Source organism: Streptopelia decaocto (assembly GCF_964273445.1).
Source record: "Streptopelia decaocto genome assembly, chromosome: 4".
NCBI classification, from domain to species: Eukaryota; Metazoa; Chordata; class Aves; order Columbiformes; family Columbidae; genus Streptopelia; species Streptopelia decaocto.
The window spans coordinates 66620059-66633175 of record NC_138658.1 but is presented as its reverse complement, the minus strand read 5'-3'; the positions used below and the strand labels follow the sequence as shown (position 1 = coordinate 66633175).

The window sequence follows — 13117 nt, the reverse complement described above, 5'->3', positions numbered from 1 at the left end:
TATAGCTTGAATTAATGATAAGAGAGGGTTAGGCTTATAATTAGGCAAAGGTGGAGCAGCCCTCATCCATTGCATTTCTTGAACCATCTGTTCTATTTTTTCCTGGTGTGCATGTATGTATGTATAAATGTATATATTTATGTATGTATAAATATGTATATATATAAGTGTATATAGACACAGTCATCATACTTCTAAGGTAGGGAGCAACACAAAGAGAATGGCAGGCAGCAATCTAGAAAGCAAAGGGCACAACAAAATTATGATCAGATCAGCCTAGGGGTTCTTCTTCTAATCCTTTATTATATTTTGTGCAAGTTCTCAGGAAAAAGGTATCTTTGACACTGTGGTGTCTCTTTCTTGCTGGCATCCAGCACTATGGGTTCTCAGCTACAAACCCAGGATGGTTAATAGTGGTAAGTTTTCAATACATAGATGCGTAGGCACTTAGATTTTGAAGATTGATTAGCGTCTAAATTACATGGACAGGACCTCATTCAAATTCCCTGCTTTCTCCAAAGGAAGATGTGAAAGCTGCAAATGTACATGAGCATGATTAAACTTCCCTGATGACAAGAGTCAAACTACAAATCATTGGAAGGAGTTAAAAGAAAACAACTTTCAGCAAGTAGCTAAAGTGATTTTTCAGCAGCTGTCAAAATGTCCATCCTTTTGAGATAATATTACAAAAGTAATTGAACCTGCATTGCTTCAATACCTGACTGCTTGAATTCCTCTCTGAAGGGACCAGTGGCACTGCAACTTGATCAAATGAGGTCTGGGAATTTGAAAGGGTGTAGGTCATCCTTCCCATACTTAGGAATCAACAGCTTTTTTTCTGCCTTTTCAGAATAACTGTTACCAGTAACCCGAACTGAGTGACGGACCGATTTGTGCCCAGCCACTGCACTGGTGAGGGACCGAAGCCATCAGAAGGCTTCAGAGAGATGAGGCCAAAGCAAACTCCATCAGCACTGGAGTTTGCTGTGCTTGCGGACTGCAATGTGATATGAGCACAGCAGATGGCAGCATTAGTCCCATCTAAAGGGTCCAACCTCACAGGGATAACTGGAGGAAAGCTGAAAAGGTTGCTCATGGTCAAATCCTTGAGGCCAAAATTCTTCTCAGAATGGATGTCCTCTGTTTGGATTGGAGGTTCATACCGACTTCTGTGGTTTCTTATTTTTAATCAGCCATCCAAGTGCTGCATAACAAAATAAACCAAAACCAAATAGGGAGTTTTTGAGGTTATTGTAAGTGTAGCTGTGCACACCGTTCATACCCTAAACAAGCAAAAATGAGACTCAGGGATATAAATCATATAACAGGGCTTTTCTGATCTCCTGTAATATTTGTCATTGTAGAATTCGCCAGTAAAGAAAAAAGACTGAGTCAAACAAAGCTATGGCACATGCACACAGTTCTCCCTGGTCTTAGTGGTTTCAGCAGTGTGAAGTAGAAAGCAGAACGAGGCAAGTTTCAGTGCAGCATAAGTGATCTGGTCTGCTGTGACAACTGCAGTAAAATGTCTGTATCACAGGATGAGGTAATTTCAGTTAGAACTTTAGTGCCAGGTCTTCAAACAAGAGTGCCTGGTGGCTTTCTGACACCGTTCTGCCGTATTGAAAGCTGCGAGGAATCAGGGCTCGAAAATACCCAGAAATCTTAGCGATGTGGTGGGTTGATATGACACTGCAATCTGGGAGCGACACCCAAGCTCCAGCTTTAGCTGCTCTGTGGGAGTTCACAGCGCAGGCAGCAAACTGCCCCTGCAGTGCCTCGGGGGAGCCGGGCACCCCACGCTCCGTCCTCTCCTGCAGGCAGAGCTCCATCTCTGCAGCCACAGATCAGAGGGTGTTGTGAGCACATGGGACTCCTGCCTTGAGCAAGTGGGTGAAGTTTGAATGAAACTTCATTGTCATTCTCTCTTGCAAAGATCCGTGTTTTGATTGTGTGGTACCAGCTGGTTTTCTTTTTTCTAGCAACAAGGTCCAGAGTGGTTTTGTGGTGTATTTTGCTGCTACATTGATTCTTTCTTTCTCTTTCAGCCTGAAAATATGGGCCAATATGAAACGGACCAGGAGGCACGCTGGGGGATGAAAGGTACGTTGCAATATCATTTCCATTCCAATTCCTGTTTTCTTCCTTTGAGGATGCCCATTAACATATGGCCATAAAGGGGTACTATTCTGAGATCTTCCTGTAGTTCGCATAATAATAACTAGATAGAGACCCAGCTCAGTATCATGTGTATCACAAAGAATCTTCTTTTTATCTCACCAAACACAAAGGCCTGACCAAAGTCCTGCATCATACAGTGATGCAACGATGTTGAGTCAATCCCAGTATCCTCAATACGTGGCAAGAGCCTCTGGTTCTCTTTGCTTAGCAGGTGGTGGTGTCATATCAAGCAGAGGAAGAAATTTAAGATAATCACTCCTTCAAGATGTATCTAATAAAAAAATCCATTGTGCTTCTTGTTTGTGCTACAGTGTGGTTAAATGTACAGAATTCAAAAAGCAGAATTTATTTGCATTCATTTTTTTTATTACAGTTTAAGTGGACTATGAACTTAACATGGAGCTTGGGTTGGAATTTTCAAAAGAGCTGATCAATTTAGGAACATGCATCTACTCATGAGGAAGAGCAGGATTTTGTTTCCAAGACAGTTAATGTTGTTTTAAAAATATTACTGTAATGCTTCACTTCGTGCCTCCGTGTTGATACACATCTTTGTCTCTATATTTGAATAGTTTAAAGTACAGATTTTGAAAAGTAGACTTATCTCTGGTTTCATTTCAGACCATAAAAAGGTCTACAGAAACATACTGATTATCCTGATTGCGTTTAATCGTCAATGTGAATAGATGTCCTTGTTGTAGTCAAATAATATATAGTCATATATGGACCTAACTAGAATAATCTTGTGCTAGTTTAGATCCAGGAATCATTGTCTCTGCACCTCCAAATAATTTCTTCATTATCATTATTCCCACTATAGTCAGCCCACGTGTAGGATGTTGGCATTTCGGATATTGTATTAACTCAATGGTTTTCATATATGTTCCCAAACTGACATGCTTGTAATAATCCATATATTTTAACTATTTTCAGTAAAGGACAACAAGGGCAGGGCTTTTGGGTGACAGACTGACTTAACTCTACACAAAAACCTCCTGTAAAAAGAAATGGCCAATTTTGCCAGACATACTCACTGTGTAGCCCAATGGCATCAGGAGATGGATTTTCTGTAATTTCAAGGGCTATTGCTTTGGTAATAAACAGTGTTATAGACACTGAGAGCATGGGAGTCAAATGCTTACTATGCATGCAGTTATCCAACAACTATTGAGAAGAGAGAAATGTAGTAGCATAACAAATTGCTGATGTACCGACATGTTCATTGTGTTGAGTCCAAAAGAAGCCTATAAATTCTAAACTGTGAACCTGTTCTCGTTCTCTTGCAGAATACAAGGTAAGAAGGGCTTTTCCAACACTGGAAGAACAATCAGATTCAGCACTTCCTAGCAAGGTTAAATGTGTTCCTTTTTTATTTTATTTTGTTAATTTTTGTCCCAGTGAAATATTTGTCAAATCAGGATGCAAGTATGTACCATTTAAATTAGTAAGTTCCCCACACTGTCACTTCCATACATCAGAATCAGATTGGGCTGGAGTTCATATGCTCTTGTCTTTTTAACAGATTTATCCTTATGAAACACTTATTGTAACAAACCGAGTTCGTGTGAAATTGCCTAAGGATGTGGACAGGACCAGACTGGAGGTAGGAATGATATTTGCTTTATGGCTTTGCAAGTCCTAGTCTTGTTTGTTTACAATCTTAGATGTTCCTGTGCCCAAGTAATAGCAATGGAAAAGAGGGAAGAGAGGAATAACCGTATATATTATATATAATTTCAAAACACCAGTATGTAGGCAATTTAACTAAAAAGGAATATCAAAAAACCTGCCCAATGTCTGACCAAATGGTGTTTTACAAAGATACTGATGAAACCCATTAGTTTTGGATGACTATACAGGATATTGAAATTCAGAATGGGGCAGGTAGAAACTTGAGGTTTTTAAATTCCTGTTAAAAACACACTCCTAGAATAACCTGCGTATTATAAACCAGCTCAATTTATCCTGCAAATATATGGACCTATGTTTCTGGTCCATTATCTTATTCAGCCTCTCCTTTGGCTGTGTGATCCATGGTCACTGTGTTCTAGATTTGCTGTAGCATCCACCTCTCTCACAGAGTAGTAGTATAAGCTGAAGAAATACAGATACAATTTATCACAGAGGACACCTTAGTTTCCAAAGGCCAAGTCCTGGAATTGGTGTTCAGGCAAAATTCATGAGGTTGATTTTTTTGACTGAGTAATGACAGAACTGAATAAAGGCTCAGCTAAATTATTAAACAAACATATCTTTGTGTGAATTACTATTAAGAAGAAGACAGTTCAATACAAATTGTGTAGTTAGCAATGTTGGACCTTTGGGAAGATTAATTTTTATTTATTTTTATATTATAATATTTAATATTTATATATTTATATATATTTACTGTATTTTTTACTTGATAATGTGACACGAAAAGAAGAAACTTTAATCTTAAAGCACAATTAAAAAAAAACAAACCTATGAAGCAGCAGATAGCTCCTCATTAAAGATCAAGGTTGTTTTTTTAAAATTGTTTACCAAATTCTTACAAATGTAGTATATATTGGAAATGGTGTATGTTCTTAAATACTTCAATGTGCTTGTTGCTTGATTGCCCAGTAACTGCGATTGATTTGATCGTAAGAAAAAAGGAGCCACAAATATGTGCTGTTTTAAGCCTGCTGTATAGCAAGGCATGATAGCAATGATGAAAAGCATAATGAGTCCAGAAAAGGGAGCAGGGAGTTGGAGGGACACTCATCTGGACAGTTCCTATAAAGGATTCTTTTATATACACGCATATATGTGTGTGTGTGTGTGTGTGTGTGTGTGTATGTTAAAAAAATAGAGTCTTTGTTTAAACACATCAGGCTGGTCTGAATAGCAAATACAGCTCTAAATTGCTTTTTTAAGAAGACATATAGTTTGCTTTGGATGGATCATGGCTGTCCTGGCTGCCATTATCCGTAACTCGCACACTGTCCTCAGCTGGGATCGCTGTTTGTTCAACACTGGAGCTGCTCACTCTGCCTCACACCAGGTGCAGCCCAGTGCCTGGTGGCTCAAGGAGCCCAACCACTTCAAAGATCTCACAGAGGTTTGCAGAAAGAACAATAAACAAGATCTGCTTCAAACCTGCATCAGGAAAGCGATAAGGAGACCAGGCGTATCTTGCTGAATGTTGCACTGTGTTAAACATGTGTGCCTGCAGGACAAATTCCTTTGGAGACCATCTTATGTTTATTAGGGATTGATAGGTTTTTAAACAATTAAATTAGCAGTGTTTTAATAGGATTATAACTACTGGAGAAACAGAGGCAGCAGCTCATCTGCACATTCAAACCCTATGCGGAGTTGAGTGACAGGCACAAACTGTTGCCTTCCCTGCCAGCCTCTTCCCCTCCTCCCTGTCCCTTCCTTCTGCATTACAAAATTGCTGCAAATAAGTAGTTTTGCATAGAAAAACAGTTTATTATTATTTGCTGTTATGGCAGGAGAAGATGATAGTAACTTAGTTGCTGACTTGTGCATTCAGCAGATTTCAGGCTTGGGAAAGACCCAGGGCTCAGGGAGACCAAGACTACATGAGTTTATAGGTTTGTACAGTGACAGACCAGAATTAGACACACACATGCATATACACACACACCATCTCTTAGCAGAGGACCCACTGATAGCTTCAGGCTTTTGGAAGCAATACTGGGAATACTGGAAGCAGGTATTAAGGTTAGATTTCAGCTTTTCTTGAACTCCATTTCACAATTGCTAGAGGATATGGTTCAATGCTCACAGATCTCTAGGAGCCAAGTTCCTTCTCCAAGCAGAACGCGTTGCCAGCTGATCTTCTGTTTTCATCCTGCACCACAATTGTTACTCTTGAAAGGAATGGATTGTGCCTACAGCAATGGTGAAGGTGATAGCACTGCTAAGTCCATGCATTATCTAAATGGTAGAGTGATGTGTCTTGGAAAATCTTTTAAGAAAAAATCCACACTCTAATATTCCAGTTTTGTTACGATCAGTTTTGTGGGCTGAAGCCTCACTTTGCTCTCGCTGCTGCAAATCAGAATAAGCTCTTGGCTGTGATGGCTGTGGGCAGGGTACAGATGGTGTCAGTGACGAGACCTAGAACCACTGTGTTTTATATCAACTGTCAAACCTGAAAGCAGTCTTACTGTATCCAGTATGATTAGAATATCTTACACATGATGTTTCTGATTTCCTAATCTACTTCGGAGCAATAAGCTGAGCTAGCACGAGCTAGCTTTATTTAACAGCCCTCTTGCAAGTTGACTTGAAACAGGATCTTGTTTGTGAAACAGTTTTTTGTCAACTTTGAGTGATCTGGCATAGATGTCATGGAAAAGACACTGTTGTTTTTCTCTGATTCCCTGTTATAATACAAGGGAAGTCTCCTATGTTGAATGGTCCCATCATGAAAAGTGAACTCAAGTAAATGGTATTAGCTGCTTGGGTCAAATTAAGGGAGGCTGTAATGAAGGCCTCAGCTAATGGTCAAAGACCACAGGAGGGTGGAGTTTTAATGGGTGGTAGTGTTTTCCTGGCTTTGCTCCTATTGTGAGTATTTTTTAGATTACGCTGTTGTGCAAGAAATATATTTTAAGGGTTATAAAAAATATTTTCTTGTAAAAGTGCATATTTTTCTAAGCCCAAGAGGTATCTAGAGATTAGGAAGGCTCAACTGGTAAGAAATGCATTCAAATAATATGAATTCTTTCTTCAAAAGCACATATATCTAAGTGTAGAAACACTCAGTATGTTTTTGTTTGCTTATTCTAACTCAGCAGTGAGACAGAAGTATCCCAATTCCTTGTGCTCCTCCAGATGTTTATGCCAACAGTGAAGTAATACATGTGGCATTGAGCACTAGTTATAATAAATGACCTGCTGATTTTTAAATATGTTGCTGGCATTCTGTCTTTTGAATGAATAGCCTGGATCTTCAGTTAGTATAAGCTGATTAGAACTGTGAGGAATTTACGCTAGATAAGGATTTGGCCCAGAACCTTTTTTTTAGGAATTTCTCTCTACCACAGTGCTGTTTATTCTAGTGTTTGATGAACAGAGCAGCATTTCTGTGAGCTATTCTAACGGGAAATGGTGGTGAAGAATGAGTTAATTCAGATCATGAACAGAACAAAGCAGTAGCACAGAATTGGGTTATTTAGTCTGCGTCAAGAAGAGGAATTTCAGCCTCACCATGTCTGCAGCTGACACAAGCTGGGGAGGACAGCAGCTGATACTCTGGTGAGCAGAGTCTCTGTTCAGAAGGACCTGGCCACACTATGAGAACTTCATGAAGTTAATTGAAAGTAAATCCAGATTCCTGCACTTGTGCTGGAATAACGCCATTCAACAGCACAAAATGGGGGGAACAGCTCTGCAGAGAAGTACCTAATAGTCCTGACGGAAAACAAGCTGAACATGAGTCAGCAGTGCGCCTTTGCAGTAAAGGGGTTATACAGGAAAACATACCCTTCTCAGAAAAAGGCACTGGAGGGTGAAGAGGCAACAGTCACAAGCTGCAGGAAGGGAAATTACAGTTCTAACTGGGAGAACAGTGCACTGGAACAGGTTGCCCAAGAGGCTGTGGAGCCTCCATCCCTAGAAGCATGCAGAACTCAGCTGGACAAGGCCTTCAGGGACATAGTCTTATTTTAAAGTTGGCCCTCCTTAAGTCCCTAATGTGCTTAGGTTGGTATATTCTGTGAAGACAAAGCCTTAATATAATATTGCAAAATGGATTATTTGGTGCTCTTGCTGCAGTAGCATTTGAAAAAAATACAGAATTTGGTCTATCTTGGGACATTTTATTAAAAGCATTATTTTATTATGCATTGGCTTAAATATAAGTGTTCTGGAGCAAACTTCCCTGTTTTGGACAAACTAAGTCCTGAGTTGCCAGGGACTAAGACATCACCTTTGGATGGTACACATTGGTACATTCCTTCCTTGCTAGTTTCCCAGTGGTGTTCCACTTGATCTGTTTTTTGTGGTGTTTTGGTTTGGTTTTGTGGTGGTGGGTTTTTTGTTTGTTTGTGGGATTTGTTTTTTCCAAAGAAGTTTGGCTTATGGACACTTCTGAAAATCTTGATGCCTCTTCTAAGTACTTCAGTACTTTTTATGATTTAGGCCTTGGGCTCCTAAAAGCGTGCACTTGATACTTTTATCTTAGATTGGATATTGTTTGCTTGTCAAGTCACTGTAATGTGATTCAGTGCTTGCACATCCAAATTGATGGTTCATGCCCAGCTGCATAGGTTTGGGTTTTTTGTTGTTTTGTTTGGGTTTTTTTCCCTGAAGTTGCTTTTATCACAGAGTATAAGATTTCTTTGTGGTCACAGGCTGGTAGTTTTGAAAGCCAACAGTTAGAGTTTTCCATTTAGAAACCATCTTTTAGTGTTTTCATTTGATTTTCTTATCTTAATGTATCTTGGTTTGTTAGCTTTTTCTTTTGAATGTCAGAAAGTTAAAAGCATTATTCATTCATGCCTAGCAAATACAGTAGAAAGCAAGTTATTCCACTTCTGTTTGAGCCTGTTCATTCTTTGTTTAACAAGGATACACTGAAACAATTACTAAGGGAAAAAAATATTCTGGAATGTTAAGTAGCAAACCTTCATCTGGCACCTTGTTCTCTTGTAAACAGAAATAATGAGAGATTTAAACATGGGTGTGGTCTTGTTTGAACAGAGCACTCACATTAATTCAAACATGCTTTTCTTCCTGAAACTGCTTGTCTGGATTTGTTTTAGGGATGACATTTTTTCCACTGTTTTTTATTCAACAATCATCTTGAGTTCTAACCATTTGAACTGCAACCATTTTAGGACTGGTTTTTAGTAACTGAGCCTGAATTTATAACAGCCCCAGCTCCTAGGTGTCATTCATTCAAGCAGTGTTGCGTGTCCCCTCTCCCCTGGAGCTCAGATGGGGAAAATCAGTGCAAACTTGCAATGCTGTGCGTTTTAACACAGAGAAGTGCAGTTCGTAGTTTGGGGCTGGATTTGAGGTTATGGGCTCACTTCACAATGAAGCTCATAACCTGGTGTGGAAAAGTGCAGTTTACTGACTTCAGTGGAATTTCATGCTGTTTAACTTGAAAACATTTGCATGGTGTTTCTTATTCTAGGCATATGCTTATGTTGTGATCAGTGCTGGATGTCTATATCAGTTTTCAAAGCTCTTATGAAATGAAAATATGCATTAGAAATGATGTGATATATGCAAGCTAACTCCAGTCAGAGTGGAAACACTGTGGTTGTGAACAGAGATTAGATGTGGAGCATTCATATTACAGATGCACTAAAGCCCAAACTAAGGGAAACTGAAAGATCTACTTTAAGAATAAAGTATTTTGTCCCTAAATTAAATGAAATTTTGAAACTCTATATCTTTTCATAATTCATTATGGATTCATAATTTCAGTTTTATATATTAATTATTTTCTTATTCATATAACATTTTAATCAGCAGTCTGTTGAAGACAAATGTAAGTGTTGGTATGAAAAGGCTCATTAGGTTGAATGACTGAATGATGGTACGGGTTATCCTCAGAGACAGTCTGCTGCGTACCACTGTATAAGTGATCTGCTGATAGCCCTGAGTGAAATACTTTTTCAGCCTCTTGCACAATTACGGAGCTGGGGAAAGTACTGAATGTACAATGCTACTACAGAATATTTTTGCATGTGTCTTGTAATATTTCACAAGAGGTTGGATTGTAAGTACCCTGCAGTAGTACTGCTGAGTGGAATGCCGCTTCCCTGTGGAGTTTCACACTACCCTGAGATATAAAACGAGATACACTCACAGGTCCAGGAGCCTTGTATAGATGCTTGGGGTTACACTGGCTGAGGGAAGGGTTTCAGAATCCCTTCCTCATTGCTTCTGTTACATTGCTCCTTTGGGACCCTTTTTGCGAACTCATTGCTACATGGAAGCAGAGAGAGGGGAACCTATACCTCCTGCCAGCTCGGTTGCACAAATGCTCCAACTGTTCAGTGTTGTCATTAAGTGCCCTGATCCTGCATAGCTGCAATTGTGGCCTCATCCCCTGCCTCATCCCCTGATCAATGCTGCTCTAATTATCTTTTGATACCTTTTGAAGTTCATTAGGTGGCAAATCACACCATTTCTTAACATTCCCTCCCCTATCACATAATTACTTAATAGTTTGAAATATTTATTGAGTGTGAAGCTTAATTACTTCATAGATGAGCATAACATTCAATACTCCCTTGAGAACATGGCACATGGCTAATTACAATTTTGCAATTAGCCATGGTGTAGTCTTAGAAGAAACTCTGAAAAGCCTGCTGAGCCCCAGCAGTGCAACAGAAAGGAGGAGGGAAACTGAAAGCCTTGTGAAAGCAAAATGAGGATTTGAAATTCAGTAGATCAAAGAGAAGATTTTTCCAGAAAATTATGATTGGGCATCCAAAAATAATAGTTGGGCTAAATTTGAAGGGCATGGGAGAAGGGAATGGTGGGGGAGAGAGGAGAAAATCTGGAGAAGGGAGGTGTCTATTACTGTTCCAAATGTATTCAGTTGGAATACTTTTAACATCCTAAATCTGAATACAGGAAAATACTATGTCCCACCAGCAAAGACTCTACACTATCTACCCTAAAGGGCAAAGATCTGGTTATTTACATGAATGCTTGCTATCCTGCAGATGAACCTTTCCCAGTAAATCTCAGTTTAGTTTGACTCTTTTGCATTTGGAAGACTCTGGAAAAGATCCTGTAACTTTTACTTCTGGATTTTGTGGATCAGAGGTTGGAAGTGTTACAAGGGCTCTGAACAAGAATGAATTGAACTATTTAAAATTATGCTCTATAAAATAGAGTATACAGTAATGCTTCAGAGAGACACTAGCTGAAAGATTCACTATGGATTCAAGAGAAGACAATGTTATGCTCATCTGTCATTTTCTGTGACCATAACATAATGAAAGAAACAAACCTGAGGATTTAAATAACCTCTAAGAATTCAGACTTTGATTTTTCTAGTCTTCAGTTCATCTCCTCCTGCCTTCATGTGTGTTGGTTCATGGGTTCAATATTGACTCATGAAGAAGTATGATATCCTCTGAGTTTCCTACATCAGCAGGTTTTCACATGAGGACTTCCATCCAATTGCTGACACAGAATAAACATGCTCGCAGAGCATGACCTGGTCACAGCTCACTGCAGTGTGGCTGAAAGTTAATTGCAGTTTTCCCTTCCTGTGACTTATTCACTCTAATGCCATGTTTCTAAGTATTAGTTTTGAAGATCTCTGCATTTCATTAGAAGTACAATTATTCTTGAGGAAAAGAAATTTCATTGAATTAAATAAATATTGTAACTCAATTTAGAATGATTAGTGGATTTTTAGCAGGCCACAGAAAAATAGAGACAAGCCTCATTAATTGACAGTGAAAAGCCTCACTTTCTGAGATAACACTGTGGTGCAAGTATCTGAATGTGCAATTAATTACTTTTGTTCTGAGACACTCAAAAATGAGCACGTGTTTGTACCACTCATTTTAATGATCATGTTTCACAGAGCATGAGGATTTTCCATTATAGTGGTTGCACTGCAGTAGAGAGGTTTAGCTCAGCCCTTGCTTGTTTCTGTATATCTTAATAAGAAATATTTGCATTTCAGTTCTTTCATTGTACATTTGTATGTTTTAGGAGAGCTAGGTACATAATTACAGCAAGATGTGTTGACGTTTTTTACGCAATGCTTTACCAAATAGGTGACATCCATGGGAGGAATTACAGCAGCAGCATTTGGTTCCCAAGCTGCAGGCCACTTTTGGGCTTCCCAAAGTGGGATCCCAAGGCCATGATCCCATATCTCTTATCCCAAATGCCATCAGTGTACATAAGAGGTAGAGTTTCTGGGGACATTACCCTACCATACAAAGCCACTGTTGTGACCCATGGACACATCTGGTGGATCCTCGGCTTGAGTCTCACAGGGTCTTTCTGATTTCCCATGCAAGCTGACACAAAATGCTAACCAGAACAAAAAACTGAACACTACTGACTTTACAAGCCTCAGATAAATACAATTTTATCAAAACAATATGATGCACTAGTCCTTTCTAGTGTGGCAATTTCATGCTTAAATATATACAGAATGCTGATGTTTTGATTTTGCGAGCTCCAGTATAGCCATCTTTTTAGTGAAGAACCATATTTAAACTGCTCACCTTATCCTTTACCAAGGTTTTCAGGTAGTGTCATGTTAACATCACTATACAGCTTCCAAACTGAGCTCACTTAAATGCAGTGAGTTCAGAATGTGGGCAAAATGGAACCTTAATCTGGTCCCATGTACTCTCCTCAGTGTCTGCAACATGCCAGGTTTTGCTGTTGTTGCAAAGCAGAGAAGTAGATTGAGTTAAACTGTCTGAATATGGTCAAACTGTCACAAAGGGAATTAAGAATCAGTACTAGCACACTGTAAAACACCCAGATTTCCTATGTAAACAAGGCCAACACTAGTAAAAAAAAAAAAAAAAAAGGAATGAATGTTACTTTTACCAATATGATTGGCCATTCCTTTAATGGCCCAGTGATGCACTATTAACATATCTGGATATTTTAAGCTGATCCAATTGTAAAAAAAATATAAAATAAAATAAAAAAGAGAGTGAGAAAAAAGAAAAAAACAATCCTGTTGTTGGCCCTGTAAAGTATAGCTTTACACACTTCTCTCATACTTCAAGTTCTTCAAGTTGAATATCCTCCCTATTCCCTATGCATAATTTTCAGTTTCCCTTCTTTTGTTTGACTAATTAGACAGGTAAGGATTCAGTTAAGACAAATTAATATTCAAGTAGCTGGGGAAAAAAAAATGAATCAATCTACAATTCCTTAGTGGTGCATTTGCTCTGTGAAGAGTTGTAGATCTTAAAGCTATAAGGCTTAG

General features: G+C 38.9%; 1 protein-coding gene across 17 annotated transcripts in view; it reads left to right on the top strand.

Moving 5' to 3' along the window:
• ABLIM2 (actin binding LIM protein family member 2) overlaps window positions 1–13117 on the top strand; it is a 146882-nt gene that overhangs the window by 121536 nt on the left and 12229 nt on the right. For all 17 annotated transcript variants that reach the window (XM_082051678.1, XM_082051683.1, XM_082051681.1 and 14 more), the window contains 3 exons: window positions 2049–2103; window positions 3468–3532; window positions 3704–3784. In XM_082051678.1, coding sequence (XP_081907804.1) covers window positions 2049–2103; window positions 3468–3532; window positions 3704–3784 — 201 coding nt within the window. The remainder of the gene's footprint in view (window positions 1–2048; window positions 2104–3467; window positions 3533–3703; window positions 3785–13117) is intronic.